Source organism: Pipistrellus kuhlii, unplaced genomic scaffold (genome assembly GCF_014108245.1).
Source record: "Pipistrellus kuhlii isolate mPipKuh1 unplaced genomic scaffold, mPipKuh1.p scaffold_m20_p_7, whole genome shotgun sequence".
Classification (NCBI taxonomy): domain Eukaryota; kingdom Metazoa; phylum Chordata; class Mammalia; order Chiroptera; family Vespertilionidae; genus Pipistrellus; species Pipistrellus kuhlii.
The window spans coordinates 74,947,042-74,968,792 of record NW_023425573.1 but is presented as its reverse complement, the minus strand read 5'-3'; the positions used below and the strand labels follow the sequence as shown (position 1 = coordinate 74,968,792).

Genomic DNA, 21,751 nt, shown 5'->3' with positions numbered 1-21,751 from the left:
CAATAAAGAAGAAAAAAAGAAAGAAATCATACAATATTGCCCTGGCTGGTATATCTCAGTTGGTTGGGTGTAGTCCTATACACTGAAAGGTGGCTGGTTCAATTCCCTGTCAGGTTGCAGGCTTGATCCATCAGGGATGGATGTTTCTCTTGCCTCTTCCCAATTCTCTCTCTGAAAATCGAAATTAAAAAAATATTTAAAAAAGAAAGAAAGAAAGAAAAAACCCATACAATATTACTTACATCAAATTGTGTCAGGACTGTTCCCGTGATAAGCCCCTCAGCTAGCTGGATCATTGATTCCCGCAGGGAACGGTCATCCTGATGGGCGCCATCTAGTGGGGCCTTCTCAGGAATGTACTGGAAGTCTGGCTCAGTTTCCAGCTTTTCTTCCACTACATCGTAGACAGCTAAGACCAAAAAAAATAAAATAAAAATTTTAATAAAGACACATGAAAAACTTAATGAGTTGGGAAAAGAATTTACCAGATTTATTTATTATGTGTCAAGAAAAATAATTTATTCATAATTCATCAGATCTGTGTATGATGTCAAGGTGTAGGGCCAAACAGTGACTGTGGAGATGAAGAAATTTGCTGCACCTTTGAGGAAAAGAACGGTCTTGGCTATAATTGCTGAAAATCTCCATAATTTGAAGAGACATTAAGAAAAAAAGGAGCTGCCAAGAAGCAGCTTGGAAAAGACTTGCCCTAATTTGTGGGACCTAAGGCAAGAGTACAAATAGAAGCCTACATACTATATGTCTAGATAGGAACAGTTATAAATGAAACAGAGTTTTAAACAAAACACGTTTTATCCTCTCCTTGACATATTTACAAAACAACCAGGGAGTCTGGATTTCAAATGAGAACCTAGGCCAGAATTCATGGCCATGGCAGTTTGAGGAGAGACAGACCCTATACCCTGGCCTATAGTCCACCTCTTTCTTTTCTTGCCCTCAGATACAGTAACACTAGAGGCCCACTGCACGAAATCTGTGCGCGGGAGGGGTATATGTGTGTCCCTTAGCCCTGTCTGCACTCTCTCCAATCTGGGACAACCTTGAGGGATGTCCGACTGTCTGTTTAGGTCCAATCCTGGTGGGATCTGGCCTAAACGGGCAGTTGGACATCCCTCTCACAATCCAGGACTGCTGGCTCCCAATTGACCATCACTCCAACACACAAGATGGCCGCCTCCATGTGGACACAAGATGGCCACCACAAGATGGCCAGCAGGGGAGGGAAATTAGGCTAGCAGGGGAGGGCAGTTAGTGGTGACCAGGCCTGCAAGGGAGGGCAGTAAGGGTGAATGGGCCGGCAGAGGAAGGTAGTTTGGGGGGACTAGGCCTGAAGGGGAGAACAGTTGTGGGGGAGGGGGAAGAGACCAGGCCTGCAGGGGAGGGAAGCTGGGGGAACCAGGCCTGCAGAGGAGGGCAGTTAGGAGTAACTGGGTCAGCAGGGGAGCAGATAGGCATTGATCAGGCTGGCAGGGGAGTGATTAGGGGGTGATCAGGCTGGCAGGCAGAAGCAGTTATGGGCAATCAGGCAGGCAAGTGGTTGGGAGCCAGCTGTCCTAGATTGTGAGAGGGATCCCATATTGGAGGGTACAGGCTGGGCTGAGGGACATCCTCCGGCCATGCACAAAGTTTGTGCACTGGACTTCTAGTAAAATAAGAGAAAGACCTTTATTAAGACCTAGGTGGATTCCTCTCCTAATTTAAAGTATAAATGAGATGATTTGAACTGCAAAAAACTAAGACTTTTCTATTATATGGATCTGTACTCATCATAAATTTGTGAGCAGAACTGAATGTCTAGGTGTCAAAATGTCCTCAACTATAAAATGGGGATGGTAGGTATGTCACTGGATAGCTGTAAAGATTAAATAAGAATATACAAGAGTCTAGATGCAAGGAAAACATTTAAACATCTGTTATCAAGAAAAAACATCTTTAACATCTGGTATCAAGAGAAAACAACACTAAACTAGAGAGGATGTTATGTTAATATAAAATTTAAGTTGCTTACTTGACAGAAAGTGCCTAATAATGAATCACCTAAATATCAAATCTAAATTAATGAGTTCCTTAAAAGTTAAAATAGAATGTTGTGTTGGAATCCTGCGAATTTTCCTAGAATGCAAATTCCAGATAATGAAAGCAGAAAAACACCAAGTAGAAAAGATGAAATGAAAATGCTTATTTGTACCCAATAAGCAAAATGAGTTTTGTATTTTTTTCTTGTAATTTTTATAGGGTTCAGTGTGGTGTTGGAATAGATAGAGTTCCAATTACATTTTACTTGAATATATGCCATCCTACCTAATAAAAGAGAAACATGCAAATTGATCGCACCTTCGCTACACCCACCAGCCAATCAGGGTGAGTATGCAAAATAACCCAATCAAGATGGCAGTTAATTTGCATATCCAGGCCAGAGTGAAGACTGAAGACAGTGAAGACTGAAGAAGCCAAGCACTGCTTAAGGGAGCGAGCAAGCCAGGCAGTAGAGAAGGGAAGCAGGCAAGGCGGGCAGATGGGAGGAAAGCAGGTGGGGAGGGAAGAAAGGGAGCAAAATAGGTGGGGCAGCAACTGCAGCAGAAAGTCCTATTGTAGGAATCTTCCTGCAATGGGCCACTAGTAGGTATCAATATATAGCATTAACTAATAAGTACTCTTATTGCTAAAACTATGATTAATAGTAAACTGTTCAGAACAAAACCAGAAGAGTATGTCTAATGCTGGGATACAGGCATATACAAATTTTTTCCAGAGGAAATTGATACAGTATGAAGAGAACTTGAAACAATGCCATATGAACACTCACTGAAGGATCTGAGATTACTGAACTGGAGGAAAGGGGGAGGGTTTCTGGTAAAATCAGCTATTGTCAATAAAACGGAAGGAACAGGGATTAAATTTATTCTGGATAACAGGACTGAAGAAAGTTTGATTTTAGTTCAAATTAATAGTTCAAGCTATCCAAATGGGGGGTGAACTGCTTCATGAGCTACTGAGTGCTCCATACCACCAGGACATTCTTGAGATCACTACTGAGGAACTTAAGCAGTCGGTAAAGGAGCCAGAGCTTACAGCATGAGGGCTTCTCCAAGCCTGGGACTCTGACTCTGAATTAATACGTTAGCTGTCCAGAGCAGGAGATGACATGATTAGGTTACAGGCATTCTCTACTGAAAACATATGACAGGATTTAAAAAAAAAATGATTTAACTGCAGCTTGTTACAGAGTTTCCTAAAAGTGGAACAGAGTTCAAAATTTACTAATTAATTCAACTATTATTTATTGATTATCTATTACTACTACTAGAGCAAGCAGGGGAAAGAGGCCATTTTAGCTACGGTAGTAGGGAGAGAAGGACTTTCTGAGGATGACATGTGACTTAAAACCTGAAGGGAGTGAGAGAATAAGTCATATAAAATCAGGAAAATCATACAAAATGTAGGCGGAAGGAATAACAAGAAAGCCAGCATAGGACAGAATGAACAAGGCTGAGTGGTAGGCAAGGAGGACAAGAACTTACGTTTTACTCCAAGTGTGAATGGAAGCCACTATACTTTGAGCAGGAAACTGACATGCAAGACAGATTTAGGTTTAAAAGCCTACTCTGGCTGCTATTCCAGTAAGAAACACTAATAATTACGAAAAATATCCAGTGCTATGTAGACTACTTACCATTAGGCCGGACTAGAAGTACGAGTTCCCCAGAATGTCTCTCACAGCTAGCTTTAATAAACAGGACAACCTGGTCGTGGGTATGTTCTGCAATGTCCCGACCATTGATCAGTACAACTTGGTCCCCTTCATTCAATCGAGGGACACAGAGGTCAGCCTGCAACATAATGCAAATAAGGTTTCAGATCTGAACATGGCTTTCTAAAAGTAAAGCACAAAAATTTATTTTTATAGACTCTAAAGTAGAATTAAAGCTACATATTGAAAAAGTCTATCCATTCATCTACTCAAAAATGAAACCGAAATCTAGTTTTCCCATGCAGATACTCTATTTCTTTCTTTTTTCATTCAACAACTTTTCCCCTTATTACATGCATAGCCATAGAGATAAGACCAGTTATTTGGAGATGCCTAGACACTGTCAGGCCTCACTTTGCACTACCCAGATATGTACAAATTTCAGTTCCCACTGTGAATGTATTAATTGTGAATAATTACATAAAATACAATCTTTGCTGCTAGATTGTAGCCCAAAACTCTCTACATAAATAATAGACACATCATGACCAATACTCAAACACATCACTTCCTTCAATGTCTGCTGGTGATCTGTCGCTGGGCACCTGTTACTCAGTTCCTGCAGACAGCGAAGTGTATTCTAGTAGTTGTGCTGCCTCATCTCCCAACAATAAAACCACATAAAAATGGGTAAGAAACAGCTGATGGTGAAAGTATACACTGCTACTGTTTAAGACAGTGGTCACCAACCTTTTGGACCTCATGGACCACCAGTGGCCTGTGGACTACCGGTTGGCGACTGCTGGTTTAAGAGACTCTAAGTATACAGAGAAGAGGATTTAATGAAGGGGAACTTATCAACATTAATGATGAAAGTGGGTATAATAAAAAAGGAGTAAGTTTTTCTTGAGGACATGATGCTGGCATAAAACTTCTCATTAAAGGAAATCTTGGAGATATTTACAACATTAAAAATGCAGAGGACTGCCTGGCTGGTGTGGCTCAGTAGTTGAGTGCTGACCTAGGAACCAAAAGGTTAAAGTTCAATTTCAGGCCAGGGTACATGCCCAGGCTGTGTGCTGGATCCCGAGTGGGGGGCGTGAGGAGGCAGCCAATCAATGATATTCTCTCATCACTGATGTTTCTATCTCTCTCTTCCTCTCTTTCTCCTTTCCTCTCTGAAATCAATAAAAGTTTACTTAAAAAAAAAATGCAGAGGACCAAAAATTGAAAGTAAAGTCAAACTTAAAAAGAATTATGACAATTTGCTAAGTCAAGAAAGAATGCTCACTCTCTCTCTATATATTTTTAAATATATTTTATTGATTTTGTACAGAGAGGAAGGGAGAGAGAGAGAGAGTTAGAAACATTGATGAGAGAGAGTCATCGATCAGTTGCCTCTTGCACACCCCCTACTGGGGATACGCCCGCAACCAAAGTACATGCCCTTGACCGGAATTGAACCGGGGACCCTTCAGTCCCCAAGCCGACGCTCTATCCATTGAGCCAAACGGGTTTCGGCTCACTCTATATTTTAATTTATATGACGAGAAGGACACAAGCCTATTCAAACCACTTGTGATAAGTTTTCATTAAGAAATTAAATACTTAAGTTCTCAATGCTTCTAATGTTTAGAATGACAGGGCAGTCAATCAGTAGTTTTACTTTTTTTTTTTTTTTAAAGCACTGATTTCACAGATTTTATTTATTTATCCTCGTCTAAGGATATACACTGATTTTAGAAAGGAGGAAGGAAATGGGAGAGAGAGAAAGAGAGACAGAGAGACATCAATTAGCTGCCTCCCATTCGTTCCTCAACTGGGACTGAACCAGCAACCTAGGTATGTGTCCTGACGGAAATTAAACCTGTAATCTTTTGGTGTACGGGATGATGCCCCAACCATCTGAGCCATCTGGCCAGGGCTAGTTTTACTATTTCTCATTTCTCCATCATTTCTAAGGGAAAGTAAGAGACATTTTAATGAAAAATTTAAAGGTCTTAGAAACAACCATAATTTCCCCCATTAATTATCAAGGTCACTTTACATAGTTTCAGCTTGAATGGTCATTTTTATGGTCATGTTCTACTGTACAAAGTGATGACTGCCTGTATTTTATTGAGAAAAATAAATGAGTAATTCAAATAAAAGAGATAAACAGAAATATGGACAGCACATTCCAGGGACAGCAATAAGAAGGCATAGGAATAAAGAATGAAGGACAATAGGTCAGATACAGAAGGAAATGATGGGGTTGGACCTCACACAAAAAAAGAAACTTCCTGTTGCAAAAGCTTGAAGACTTGAAAACATGACTATTCAAATTCACTATAAACACAAAGTCAATAAAATCCAACATGATATATCATGTCCTCTACTGCTTATACAATAAAATGTGTGCTCTGAGACACCCGAAACTCTGAAAATGGAGCAGATTAGCTGCTCTGATTATAATAACAAAGAGCTGTGAAGATAAAAATGATATAAGTATACAAATGTTAAAACCTGGAGAACTCAAATTTAAGGTTATGACCTCTCTAGTTGCTTTTTTCTCTCCTTCTTGTAGTGAAGCAGATGATAGTCATATACACCTTCTGTGTATTAGTAGTGTGATACCTTTATGTATCAATTTGGTCCAAGTTGTTGTAAATGTCTTCAAGGTACCCAAAGAGTGGTGAACTGGAAGATATTAATGGTACTGGGAGAAAAGGGTTATAGTGAAAAAAGTTATACTCTCACCTTACTTTGTGAATAGTATAGTTAATGAAAAGAGGAGGTAGTTTATGTGCTAAGGAGAAGATAGTTATTAATCTCTAACTGTACCTTCATATAACCACTGATATTCCAAAGGATTGAGACTAAAAGGGCAGTATTAACCAAAATGCTATATCTAAGAGGCAGATTTTTTTTTTCTCACTACCACTGAAGAGAAAGAACTCTCTCATGCATAATCTGCTTTTGTCAGTTATGTTTATAATTTTTTTATTGCATTTCATTCTAATCTGGAAAGTCTAGATGAACTGTATATTAAAATAAATTTTTGTTGCAGAAATAGTTATTGGCTCAAAGATGATCACATTGGAACAAAAATTTGACTTTAATTGGGAATTCTTTTATCCATTTCAGAAGGATTACAATTAATAAAACATGAAAATATTTAAAACTCTTTCCCCCCAATCACTTAAAATGAGGTTTCCAATGGGAAGATTGTGATGGTCTCCAAATTAGTAAAATAATATAAAAATGATAAATTTCTATTGTTTTAATTTTTCCTAAATTCAGTTAATATATATGGAACACAGTTCTATGTGGCAAAAAATAAAATTTTACCAATAATCCGTATAGCCTAAAAAAAAACTTAAGAGTCACAGAATTCTGTTTGGAAGTGAACCTATCTATAGAATGTTCCCTGAACATCCTTGACTTAATTAATAACTATCCACATTCACTGCTCAGAAAAATCAATTATTTCTTTTGTGTTATTCACTGATCATTACAACTGGCATAATAAAAAAGGTGTATTGCAATTTCTAATTATAAAAGCAATGCATGCTCACTGACATGATCTATTAAAAAAGGAATATAGAAGAAAGTGATTAATACCAGTAATCCCACTACTTGGATGAAACACTGTTAAGCTTTTAAGCATGTATCCAGACTTTTTAATACACATAATTCACATTTTAAAAAACTGGATCAAACATAAACGTAGAATTGTAATACTATTTTTTTGTAATATCTTATGAACATATATGCATACTAGTATAGAGCTACATCATTCTTTTAAATAGTTACATAGCAACACATAATGTATTTCACCAGCTCTAATGATGTGTATTTTATTTATCCCTGATTTTTGACTGTTATAAACAATACTACAGTGAACATCCTTGTATATAGTTTGTTCCCTAGCACAACTGTTTCATTAGAGGCCACTCACTGTCAGGTCAAAAGATATATGTTTAAGTTGCAATTAAAATTTTTGTTTTTAGGAAAGTTATACATTACATAGTTTAAAAAGTTGACTAGAGCTGAAAGATTAAGAAACCATTTCTCATGTTCTTCCCTCCCATTCCCCCCTCTCTAGAGTCACTTTCTTTCAACATCTTACCTACAACTTTTGTGTTTATCTCAGTAACTCCACATATCTCCCCCATTTTGTTTTTCTTTAGTTTTCTATGTTAGACATTTTACTACTTGATCAGAATTTAGCAGCCTCTTATCTCTTCATCTGCAGTCTGAAACATATACAGTTATCATTAAATAAATAATTTTGGACTATTTTCCCATCTTTGTTCCTATCCTTCATATGCATAGCCGATTCAAGAGTAATTTTGTACACTGTATCCCTGTCCTGTCCCCTCTGACCTCAAGATTGGTTTAAAAGAGGACATCTGACTCAAACTAGATCTGACTGGTTTATTTCCCAGGAGCCAATAATTTGTATAGGCTTAATCATTTTGGGTTGCTGAGCTGGTAATATGTAAATATGGAAGTAACTAGTAGTCATATCATACCATGTGGACTGAGACAAAATAGCAGTAGCTATACAATTTTAATTTAGCAGAGATTTAGGAGTCATAATTATATCTGAAGGCAGAGTATGTCTGGTGGTGGTGATATTACAGGACTTGACCTGAAATTGTCACTAAATACACTATTTTTATTCAGACTAATATATTTGAAGTGGCTTGAGAGATGTCACAGATTCAGTGTACAAAAATGGTTTGAACAGAGAAGAATGGGACATTCACACAAGAAATATAGATAAAAAGTAGAGAGTGACAGATGAGTTCTTTCTGGTGGTGTGACTGTGTTCCTGTGCTTGGTTTTATGAGATACTTATGAGCTCTATGTAATTTTTTTTTGTTCTTGATGAAGCAATAAAAACAATTAACTTAATCCAAATCCTTGAATATGCTCCTTTTAATATATGACAAAATAAAAACTGCACATAAACTACTTTTGCACCAAACTGAAGTATGATAGAGTCTAAGGAGAAGCTGTAGTTATGTTGGCAGGGATATTCCATAAGTAAATGCCCTATTATTTGCAACCAACAAAGTCCTTCAAAATCAAAACCATATATTATGATATCCTTAATTAATCCTGACTATGATCTTCAAACTAATTTTGAGGTAGCTGCAAAGAAAGCACCAAAAAATGCATAACTGACCTCTTTCTCTCAAGCTAATGATTTATACACCTTTCTTAGGGGCAGGGAGATAGTTAAACGATAAAGGGTGCTGACTGAAAAGTCCTTGAAGACCATTAGGTAAAGTAGGCAATAACATAAATGTAAATTTGAAAGCCATATTTGCTGCATGGAAGAGCAATAAAGATAATACAGCCATATTAATTAAGAGCTGTCCTTATGATGAGCATGAAGTTCATGAATGCTGAGCTAAATAATGGGAACAGGGGAAATGATCATAATGGGTTCCTAAAATATTTTCTCTCTTTTTGTTTAGAATGTTCATAACAAAAAGTTTAAAAATTATCCTTATAAGAAAAAAAACAATCGCTAGTACTATTTATATTTAAACTAAGTTTATTTTTAAACATAAGAAGGCAAATAGCATATAAGTAAACAATACTAAATGAAAAAAACAAGCAAAAAAAAAACACCACGAATAAAAAATATAACTCCTGTCTACATTTAAAAAAAATACATATTTTTATTGATTTCAGAAAGGAAGGGAAAAGAATAGATATAGAAACATCAATGATTAGAGAGAATCAGTGATCGGCTGTCTCCTGCACGCCCCCTACTGGGGATCAAGCCTGCAGCCCAAGCATATGTCTGACTAGGTATCAAACTGTGACCTCTTGGTTTATAGGTAGACAGCCCCACCTCTGAGCCACACCGGCTGGCTCCTATCTACATTTTGCTGCTTAAGGAGTTATTCTGATAGGATCTATTTACACTTTAGAAGCATTGAAAGTCATACACCAGCTTCTTTTTAAAATAAGGATTTTAAAAACTCTTATAAACAAGGCATAAATAAAAACAAACTTTACAGCAATTTAAGATATCCAATCAACAACAGTAGATACTTGACAAATTAAAAGAATGATTATTTCCTTTTTAACTAATTAAATTAAGTACATATTCTTGAAAACAAGATTTACTTGGGAGATTTAGATAACTCACAGGTGTTCCTGGTGCTACTCGGGACACAATCACAGGCATCTTCTGATCATATCCTCCCTTAAAACAGAGCAAATCAAATATTAGCAAAATAAAAACATCTTAATTTAAAAACTGAGTACAATATAAATTTTAGATTACCTTTACATTGAAACCAAATCTTCCATTTTCATCAGGTTTCATTCTGATTAGAACCAGATTATCTTGTGGAATACCACCATTAGGCTAAAAAGATAAATATAAATAACTTGTAATTTTCTTCACTTATAACCTATCCATTACATACACATAGAGTATGCTTTTTTTGTATGTTGACATTATCTATAGTACATAAAGAATCAAAATTAAAATTAAAATGTTAATTCAGAAATTTACATTTTGAATAACAGGACTTAGGGAATGGCGTGATACCCCAAATAGATCTATTTTATCATGTTTTTGTGCCACTACATGCTAAACTATAAGTGCCAAGAGAGACAGGAGCTTTATCAATTATTGTTTTTAAATTAATTCTTAGAGAGAGAGGAAGGGGGAGAAAGAGAGAAACATCAATCTGTTTTACCTCTTATTTATGCATTTATTGGTTGATTTTGTATGTGTCCTGACTGGGGATTGAACCTGCAACCCTGGTGTATCAGGACGATACTTTAACCCACTCAGCTACCTGGCCAGGGCTTATCAATTAATTTTAAGAATCGCAATATCTCTATAACCTGGCTTAAAGCTTTACATGCAGCAAGTGCTCATAGTGTTACATGAATTCATGTTACTCTCTCTACTTTTAAAAAGTAGTCTTACTGAGATATAATTCACCAATCAATGTGTATAATTCAATAATTGTTATTGTAGTTACAGAGTTGTACAAACATCACTACAATTTAATTTTAGAACATTTTCATCACCTCCAAAAGAAATCCTGTATTCATTAGCAGTCATTTTCCAACCCCTCATCCCATTCCCTAAGTCCTATTCAACTACAAATCTATTTTCTGTCTCTATAGATGTGATTATTCTGGACATTTCACTTATATAAAATTATATAATACTAGAGGCCCCGTGCACGAAATTTGTGCACAAGTGGGGGGTGGTGGTGTGGGGAGGGATGTGTGTCTCTCAGCTAAGCCTTCATCCTCTCTAATCTGGAACATCTCTCTCACAATCCAGGACTGCTGGCTCCCAACTGCTCATCTGTCTGCCTGCCTGATTGCTCCTAACTGCTTCTGCCTGCCAGCTTCATCACCCTTAACCATTCCCCTGCCAGCCTGATTGATGCCTAACTGCTCCCCTGTCGGGCTGATTACCCCTAACTACCCTCCCCTGCCGGCCTGGTCACCCCTAACTGTCCTCCCCTGCAGGCCTGGTCGCCCCCAACTGCCTTCCTCTGCCAGCCTAGTCACTCCTAACTGCCCTCCTCTGCAGGCCTGACTGACCCCAACTGCTCTCCCTTGCAGGCCTGGTCCCTCCCAACTGCTCTCCCTTGCTGGCCATCTTTGACCACATGGCCATCTTGCGTGTTGGATATTACCTCTTTATTATATATAGGATATGGCTGGTTATTTGTTATTGGCTTACTTACCATGTTTTATACCTGTTCTTGAGGGTAAATATCTGGCTAATTCTTACTTATTCCTTCAAGACACAGTTCAGAGATGATCACTTCTGGGAAGTCTTTCCTTAACCCCACAGCTTCATTAGTTATTTTTATATACTTGTAAATTCTCTATAACCACTTCTAACTATAGAACTTATACTGCCTTCAAATTGTCTTCCTATTTGTTGCTCTAGATACCATCCTCTCTTCCATACTCAACAATATTGCTATAGCAATTCTCTACCCTCCTGCTTATCCATTTCCTTCATCCTCCGGGAAATACTCTTATTTCTCCCATTAAAGCAACAACTCCTCTTCTCCGACTCCACTTCCCCATCTAGCTACTGCCTTTACTTTCCTTCCTCTTACTGCTAAACTTTTGTTTTGTTGTTGTTGATTTCCTCCCACCTTTCCATCCTCCCCCACCTTCCCTCTGGGATTCCGCACTCTGTTCCATGCCTCCATGTCTCTGTGTCCTTTCCATTCATCAGTTTGTTACTTAAATTCCACATATGAATGTGATCATGTGATACTTTCTCTAAATTTCTTGAGTGTTTCCATCTGCTGTCCCTCTCACTCCATCCTAGAGTCGGATTTTCACCTCTAGAATTTCACCAAAACTGTTCCAATTACGGTCACCAGAGGTTTTCACATTGTTCCAGTGTTCAATTCTCAGCCCTCATCTTACTTGACTTACTGTAGTATTTGACGAAGTTGATTATTATCTCTGTGACTTTCTTCTCACCAGTTGACTCCATTTCTACCTGTGTCTCCTCAGTCTCAGATGCTATTTTATTTTATTTTTTAAATCTCCCTTCGGTTTATAATTTAGAGGGCCAAAGCTCAATTTCTAGAATATCTTATTTAGAAATCTATACACAACACACCTCCTTGGTGACTTCTTCCTACCTCATGGTTTAACATATTGTCTATATACCATCAGTTTTCAATGTCACAACTCCAGCTTGAACCTCTCCCTTCAACTTCAGAATCCCATCTCCAAATGGATTTCTAATAGACATCTCAAATTTAGCATGTCCAAAATTAAGCTCCTGATATTCCACCCATACCTACTCTACCCGTAGTCTTTAGATCTTAGTAAATGGAAACTTCACCTTTCTAGTTGTTCAGGGCAAAAACCTTGCTTCTATCCTTGATCTCTCTCTAATACACCAATCTAACCCATCAGCATATTATGTTAGTTTTACTCTTTAAATATATCCAGAATATAGTCATGTCTTACTCCTTCTATGGCTACCATGCTGGTCCAAATCACCATTGCTTGCTTGAAATACTTCAATATATTATAACAAACTATCTCTACTACCGTGCTCTCAGGCTATTTTTAATAGAACAGCTAGAATGAAACTGTTAAAACTTGTGACATTATGCTATTTCTCTCTTCAGATCTGTATGTGCATTTGCTTCCTACCTCACTCAGGGTTTAAAACAAAGTCTTTATTTTATAAGACAAGGCTTTCAGGATCTGACCCAGTTCTGGACCCATCGTCTCCTCATTTGCTGATTTTGCACTAGCCACACTGACTTCCTTGATGCTCCTTGATTGTATCAGTCATACCCCTGCCTTTGTACCTACCATTGCCTCAGCTTATCTACATGGCTTATCACTAAGTTCATTCCTGGCTATATTATCTAAAATTCTTGAAATTTCCTAGGCCTTCTGGCTTTATGTTTCTCCCTAGCATTTATAATATCTAATATGCTATATACTTAAATTATGTGCCTTGTTTACTATTTGTCTCGCCTTTATCCCCAGAATGTAAGTTCCTTGAAGGCAAGGTGTTTTTTTGTTTTGTTTTTCCATAAAACCCTCAAAGCCCACAACAATGCATGGCATACAGCAGATACTCAATAAAGACATGAATGAAAAATCAAACTACACCATAGATTATTTAACAGCAGGGGCAATGTCTTACTTATCTCTGTATTCCTACTACCTACCAAAGTACCTTAGCACACAGAACGATCTCAACAACTATGAACCAATGAATGAATGATACAAAAGAATCACCACAGAGGTAACACTAAAGTTGCCATGATGGGTAAGGATTCTTCTCTCTTTTTGACGTGTCTATGGTGGTGGAACAACAAGTGTGGGAGAATAGAGTGAGTGCCTCTTGCCTTTCAACTTGACATAACATGGGAGGGCCATAGGTGGAAAAATGAGAGGGCAATGTGTGCAATGGCTTCCAGAAATTTCTGGCAGTGCCAAACTTGCTGTGGACCCTCTTCTCCCTGCATCTTATTTTATTTTATTTCCTGAAGTACCTATTAAGTTTCCTGAAATATATCCATATTTTGTCTGTCCTTACCCTTCTTCATGAACACTATGTATCCTTAAAATTTATTGATAATCTCACTTTTGGTTTATTTACATCTATCTAAAAAAGCAATAAAAATTCATAAATCAGGGGATTTTAACAATTTACCATTTGTTGTGTTAAAAGCATGTTCTATAAGGCAAAAGTAGCAACATAATTCATAAATATAGTCAAAAGGTTGATGAAAATGATAGTCTATGCACTCAGTGAATTATAATCAAGTTAACGGTATTTAATGGACTATTAGCATTGGTTCTAGAAATGTGTTTTACAATACTAAAATCAACATATATTTATTAAGAATTAACATCCAGAGCAATGAGCATTTATATAAATGATGATAAAAGGAAATTCCAGATAGGTTATATCATGTCATCATTTATGAGAAAACATGATCTTATATAATAAAGAAGTAATATGCAAATTGACCCTCACAAGATAGCTGCCTATGATCAGGCCGGCAGGGGGGTTAGTGAGGGACGAACAAAGGACTGAACAGCAGGCTGCATGGGGAGACTAGGCCAGTGGGGGTGGTGGGGGGGGGGGAGGGAGCAGTTGAAAGCAAACAGGCTGGCAGCAGGGGCAGTAAGAGGCAACCAAGCCAGCAGGGGGTGGGGAGGCAGATAGGGGCGACCAGGCCAGCAGGTGGGGCAGTTAGGGGCAATTGGGCTAGCACACAGAAGCAGTGAGGGGGAGAGAAGAGGGGAGAGGCAGTTAGGGGCAACCAGGGAGGTTAGGTGAGCAATTAGAAGCCAGTGGCCCAGGATTGTGAGAGGGATATCCAAATGCCAGTTTAGGGGATTGGGCCTAAACTGGCAGTTGGACATCCCCTGAGGGGTCCCGGAATTGAGAGGGTGCAGGCTGGGCTGAGGGGACCTCTACTTCCTCCATGCACAAATTTTGTGTACCAGGCCTCTAATGAAAAGAGAAAATACTACAAAACATGCCACTATACAAAAATAACTTCATTTATGATTTAAAAATTTCAAAGAAATCTGAGATTTGAAACTACTTACAGTAGATTTTTCAGGGGAAGATGGAACATCAAATGCCTCGTTAATATGGTTTTCCAAATCTTGTTCAGAATGTGAATAATAAATTTGGTTCCAGCTGTTTTTCTTTGATTGTTTGGGTGGTAAAGCTGGAGGCTGCCCATCCCCGGGGGTCTCTTGTGATCTAGATAGGAAAAAGGAAAAGAACAAGTATTTTGGAAGTTGTCTCACATACTTGTTATTTTAAAAGCTAGAGTCAAGCAACTCAGATATTTACAATGTCTAGTAAGAGACAAGCTTTAAATACCATATTGATTTGCAAATGCCACTGTTTAATGAAATATTTTTACATTTGAAGTTTTAAATAGCACATATAATTTTCTACTTTATCAAATCTGTAATCAATACTACATATAAAAAAAATCTATGTCAAGGGTATCTGTGTGAAGATATTTATAGTAATCTATTATAACAGGGTACATACCTTTCCAAAAACGTTTTTTAAAAAGTTTTAAGTGCAGTCATACAAATAGCCAGGAAACAAGGCAGGCAAAGAGAAATCAGAACTGAGAGTTGAGCCATTCCACAGGTAAAACAACTGGTAGTCTATAGAAGTTAAGTGGCCCAATTTATTTAAAAATAAAACATGATTAATGAAAGTAATGAACTCAATGCTGCAATAAGGATTAGAATCTGATTAAAAATGCTGAGAACACCAAAAAGACAAAACTGTATGAGACCTTGTTAGAGTATATAACTTAAGGGGGAAGATGTGAAAATCTAATTAACATTAGAGAACATAAGCCACAGTCGTAACAGAAGGTATTGATTTTTTAAAAAAAGCAAAAAAAAAAAAAAAAAAAGCTAGGTATAATAGGGGAAGTTTCAAGGTAAAAATTGTACTTTTGAGAACAGAGACTAGACTGACAGTTACTAGAGATGAGAGGGGATAGGATACTAGGTGAAAAAGGTGAAGGGAATAAAAAGTAAAAATTGGTAGTTGCAAAATAATCAAAGTACAGCATAGGTAATATAGTCAATACGATAATCCTATATAATAAAGAATTATATGCAAATTGACCATCACTCATGGCCACCTCCATGGGGTCAAAGATGGCCACCCCCGTGTGGACACAAGATGGCTGCCACAAGATGGTCAGGAGGGGAGGACAGTTGTGTGCAATCAGGCCAGCAAGGGAGGGCAGTTGGGGGCAGCCAGGCCTGCAGGACAGGGCAATTAGGGGCAACTGGGCTGGCAGAGGGCAGCTGGGGCAAACAGGCTTGCAGGGGAGGACAGTTGGGGGGGACATAAGCCTGCAGGGGATGACAGTTGGGGGGGGACACAAGCCTGCAGGAGAGGGCAGGTGAGAGGGACAAGACCTGCAGGGGAGGGCAGTTGGGGTCAGCCAGGCCTGCAGGGGAGGGCAGTTGGGGGTGACTGCGCTGGCAGAGGAGGGTAGTTTGGGGCAACCAGGCCTGCAGGGGAGGACAGTTGGGGGAGAGGAGCCAGGCCTACAGGGGAAGGCAGTTGGGCAACCAGAGCAGCAGGGTAGGACAGTTAAGGGTGACCAGGCCAGAAGGGGAAGGCAGTTGGGGGAACCAGGCCTGCAGGGGAGGGTAGCTGGAGTGACCAGGTCTGCAAGGGCGGGCAGATGGGAGGGACCAGGCCTATAGGGGAAGACAATTAGTGGCGAGCAGGCTGGCCAGGGAACAGTTTGGCACTGATCAGGTTAGGGGGATGATCAGGCTAGCAGGCAGAAGTGGTTAGGGGCAATCAGGCAGGCAGGCGAGTGGTTGGGAGCCAGCAGTCCTGGATTGTGAGAGGGATGTCCCAGATAGAAGAGGGTGCAGGCTGGACTGAGGGATACACACACCCCTTCCTCCCTGTGCACAAATTTCACGCACAGGGCCTCTAATATTGTAATAACCATATATTGTGCCAGGTGGGTACTGAAAATATTGGGGGAAACATTTTGCAAAATACACTGAGTGGCCAGATTATTATGATCTCTGAACATAATATAATAAAAGGCTAATATACAAATTGTCCCCTCGACCAGGAGTTCAACCAACAGGCAGGCTGGCCAAATGCCCATGTCCACCCCCCTGGTCAGACCCTACCCATTGACGAATTCATGCACCGGGCCTCTAATATGCATGTGTGCACGTGCGCGCGCGTGCGCGCGCGCCACACACACTGAGTGGCCATATTATTATGCATTCAGAGATCATAATAATCTGGCCACTCAGTATACATGATTTGTCTAACTACAATGCTGCATAACTGAAACTCAAATAATATTAATGTTAACTGTAATTGAGATAAAAAATAATAAAAGTTCAAGCACAGCATGTTAACATTACTTGTGAATTTCTCACAAAGACCAAAAGGGGGAGCCAGTGGTTAAACTTGTATGCTAGAAGGCATGCATCCAGGAAGCTGAGGAGTTGAGTGCAGGCAAGGGAAAAATGGTCCTTGATAAGAGCACTGACCATCTTTGGGCTTATATTTATCTCTGAGATGGCAGGAGGTCCTTGGAGGGAAATAAAAGAATTACTGTCTACTGCTTACGGACAGATAAGAAGTTAATAGCCGCTGTGATACTCAGGCACAGATTTTACTCAGTTTCTGTTTATTTTTATTGATTAACAACATAGGCCTAAGATACAAGTTATAAGGCAGTGAGGAAGTATTCAATTATATGCTGTTCAAAAATCATTCTCCACCCTTCCCATTTGACATTAAGCTTGGCTATATGACTTGCTCTGGCCATAATAATATGAATAGAAGTGGTATGCTTCTCCTTTTGAAAAGGAGCTTTAAGAAACAGCTCTGGACTCAATATGCTTCTCTTTTTCCTCAGCCATGATCAGCCACATCCCAAACACGGGCTGGTGTCAGTCTGAGTCTTGGAATAAAAAAGACATGGGTCGAGGCAGTCGATCCACGATGTACATGTGTTATAAAAAAAAAAAATAATCTGTGTTGCAAGTCACTGTAAGTAGGGTAATTTGCATACTTTAGCTCAAGATAACTAATACACAGGTTACCACCGCAGTGGCCCTCCCTTGCTAGAGAATACATATGCTCTTCCTTGGTAGAGAAGCTGTGAACTTAGATGCTTGCTGCTAAATACCTGGTGACTATTAGTAGGGAACTAAAAATCTGATTAGTGCCAAGGAAGTCAGAGGGATTAATAATGAATAATCTATGTGTAACTCTATGTTCTCCAGGGAGGGTTTCTTAATGAGAATTATAGTCCTTCTGAAATTGTATAAGCCACTATAAAATATAATAATTAAATAAGTAGGTAAACAAGAATGTCCACTCAGTCTAACTTTCTACAAAGAAGGCTGCAGAGCATAAAATGGTCTCAATTCTGATAAACCTGTAATACTGCATCAGAGAATATACCTCTCCTTTGTAGCAAAAACTTCTTAGAGGTCTATCTTGATGTCCAGGGATCCAGATACCAAACATACGAGTTTTTATTCCATTAGTTTCAATTGCTAAGAAACCACACCTCTAAGATTCAATACAATCTAATGCTGTGGGTCAAAAAAAATATTCCCACAGATTAGAATACAGACATGGATGCTGTGCTAAAAGAGATTAAGAAAGATGAAGATGGACATCCCTTGCAGAGCCTCACAGATGTGATATTTTTAAAAAGAAGTTGATTAAAAGCCTCCAAGTCTTTACAAAACCCTGAAGTCTCTGAATTCTACATATTTCGATCGATAGGTCTCATTCCTTACTTAGGCAAAGTGAAGAGAAACTTTTCCTAATTTTGTATTCAGCTGTCATACTCAGGAAGCATTTAGCTTCAAACTAAAAATCTATAGGGAATGCCGAAACTGGTTTAGCTCAGTGGATAGAGAGTCGATCTGAGGATGGAAGGGTCCCAGGTTCGATTCCGGTCAATGGCAGGTACATTGGTTGCAGGCACATCTCATCGATGTTTCTAGCTCTTTATCCCTCTCCCTTCCTCTCTGTAAAAAATCAATAAAATATATATATTTTTAAAATCTATAGGGAAGAGTGTAAGAGCTGAGATCAGATAGGAATGGAGTTAGAGTGACTTTCTTTATTCTTGGTCCACTAATAGGCTACATATAGTGCCAAATAATAGTACAGGGACAAAATGATGCCCAGTCTGTAGTGTAACAGCTCAGTGAACCAAACCCGATGGGTCTGGGCATAACAATGGCGATGCTCAGTTACAAAAGAGGGACAGCACTGGCATTACAGGACATTTTGCTAACACCATTGAATCTGCATTTTTGAGGTAAGATAAGGCACATATGGTAAAAAGGCTTGAGAAATGATTTTTATTATGTACTTCTGAATAGAAATCACTGTCCTAGGATAGTGGTTGCAAATTTGGAGATTGTGAAACTATTTTGGCCAACACACATTTGGCCCATTAATTGTTTTTATAAAATGTGAGTTAATTGACATTAAAAATTACATGGCAAATATGGATTTCCAGAAGGAAAAGTTTGGAAGTTCTGGAAAGAATGGACCTAAATTGTAAGTTGTCAACCACTGGACAAAGCCAAGGGGTAGCTGCTGCCTTTCAATGGGTCATGGGTATTTAGGTTCACATAAATCCCACCCTGTGTTACTTGTCAGACTCCAGGGGGTGTTTGAGTCTAACTCTCCTTTAAACATTCCTAGCTACAGGAAGACACCAATAGGAAGAGAACACAAGCATACAGGTTCAGGTTGGCATTTAAGCCAAATTCTAAAGAAAAGGTGAAGAGAATGGAATATAGACAGAGGATCAGCCAAGATGTAACAAAGTAAAGAATATAATTTTGGGTTCCAGATCATAGGCTATCTACCTTCCTTTATGGTTTTTGTATAACTTTCTTGTTAAAATAACTTCTCAGAGGGTGGTAGACAGGTTGTCGATATGCATGGTTGCTATTAGGGCTTAGGATGCTTGGGGAAGCTTCTACAACTATGTGCTCCCCCAGTAATCCCTTGTTATCCACAGGGGATTGGTTCTAGGACCCTTGAGGATACCAAGATCCATAGATGTTCAATCCCTTATATAAAACTAGAGGTCCGGTGCATGAGGGACAGGGGAAATGGGAGGGTGAGGAGGGTTCCCTCAGCCCAGCCTGCACCCTCTCACAATCCATGACAATCCTCTTGCAACCTGGGACCGCTAGCTGCTAACTGCTCACCTGCCTGCCTGCCCAATCGCCCCTAACCACTCTGCCTGCCTGCCTCATCACCCCTAACCACTCACCTGCCTGCCTGATCTCCTTTAACTACTCGCATGCCTGCCTGATTGCCCCTAAACACTCTGCCTGCTTGATAGTCTCTAAATGCTTAGCCTGCCTGCCTGATCTCCCCTAATTACCTCTGTCTGCCTGCCCAGTCACTCCTAACCTCTTGCCTACTTGCCCCTAACCGCCTCTGCCTCAGTCCCTGTGGCTTCATTAGAATGTCGTTTAGCTGTCTAGTTTAATTAACATATTATGCTTTTATTATTATAGATGGTCTAAGGGCAATGTATACAGCCAGCCCTTCACAACTGCAGACTTTCCACTGTGGACAGAAAATACTGTTTCCAGTATGGGTCTTACAGATTTAGTGACATTTTCCTAGAGTACCTATAATAACTGCTTTGCTGATCACTCTATCTACCCTTCCATCTTTTCTTTAATCCTGATTACATTCACTATATCTTATACCTCTTTCTCAACAATTAATGAATCTTCTTACCTATCTATGTATCTTATAAAGTATTTTACTTTTATCTTAATTCTCACACTGTATTTTTACTTACATATGAACTGCATTATATAAACCAATAAATCCAGATGTTGCATTTTAATGAGGGGAAAACATTTTGTACATTAAACTGATGACATATAAATACTGACTTAAGAAGATGAATATGTGTATCAGTATAGAATATAAAACAAGAATGAATTTTAAACATAATGTGTACATTATTTTCACATTATTTTCAGAGGGACAGTCATCTTACTTAGTTCCCCTCTGCTACTTTGTTTCCAAACTGTCTAGTCATCTCATGGGTCCCTTTCTGAAAAATATTTTTAAAAACTCTATCTTTCACTACCTTACTGTCTTCCACAGTACTACAGTATCTGCAGAAATATTTAAGTGTATGTACTAAAATTTCAAGAACATACTGAATCAATGAAATAATGGAGATTTCTTTTTGGTGAAGGGAGCACCAAGAACTCTCAGAGACAAATAAGCACATTTACAAATATTGCAAAAATAAAAACTTGTATCAAATACCCTAATTTCAAAGAATATTTAAAGTGAAACAATTTGGGGTATTATTATTTATAAGAAGGAAATTGAACAGGAAAAGGTCTTACGATGATGATTCCAGAATGATGCTGTTAGCTTGTGTTGAAGATGGAGATCTGTGATTTCCAAATACTTCGCTTGGGGAAATGTGAACCACATGGTCTACCAAATGACCAACTGAAGATGGTCGTAACCGGGGTCCCTCTTGTGTGAATGCAGAATTTCGACTACACAAAGAGGAAGAAAATTGAGTAAAATGTGCTTTAATTCAATTTTTAAAAATGTTATTTATATGATTCCTTCAAAAAGTGGGTGTGTACTTTTAAGACTAACCACATCAACTACTCAAAGTCTCTTGACAAAAACAGTGTGACATAAACAGAAAGAACACAGAATAAGAAATAAAAATCTGAGCTATAGACAATCATCTACCACAAGGATTTTATTTATTTAGTCATCTATTATCTCTACCAACCTCAGTGTTTCTAGGTTTTAGTTACTACAACTTGGTGACTTAATGAGCACTCATAAAATAAAGAGATAGAATAAACGATTTAGAAATATCTTCTTGTCTGAATTATTTTTTCATTGTATATTGCATTGTGCGCTAACCACCCACAGTCTAATCATAATCTTCCATCACCATATACTTGGATCCCTTT

The 21,751-nt window shown here is 38.6% G+C and overlaps 1 protein-coding gene across 10 annotated transcripts in view; it reads right to left on the bottom strand.

Moving 5' to 3' along the window:
* PTPN4 (protein tyrosine phosphatase non-receptor type 4) overlaps positions 1–21,751 on the bottom strand; it is a 180,504-nt gene that overhangs the window by 48,486 nt on the left and 110,267 nt on the right. For 9 of the 10 annotated variants that reach the window (XM_036421183.2, XM_036421186.2, XM_045575725.1 and 6 more), the window contains 6 exons: positions 21,158–21,316; positions 14,813–14,972; positions 10,005–10,088; positions 9,867–9,923; positions 3,695–3,851; positions 243–409 (listed from right to left, as the gene is read on the bottom strand). In XM_036421183.2, the coding sequence (XP_036277076.1) occupies positions 243–409; positions 3,695–3,851; positions 9,867–9,923; positions 10,005–10,088; positions 14,813–14,972; positions 21,158–21,316 (784 nt within the window). The remainder of the gene's footprint in view (positions 1–242; positions 410–3,694; positions 3,852–9,866; positions 9,924–10,004; positions 10,089–14,812; positions 14,973–21,157; positions 21,317–21,751) is intronic. The other variant, XM_045575727.1, reaches the window with a different exon arrangement.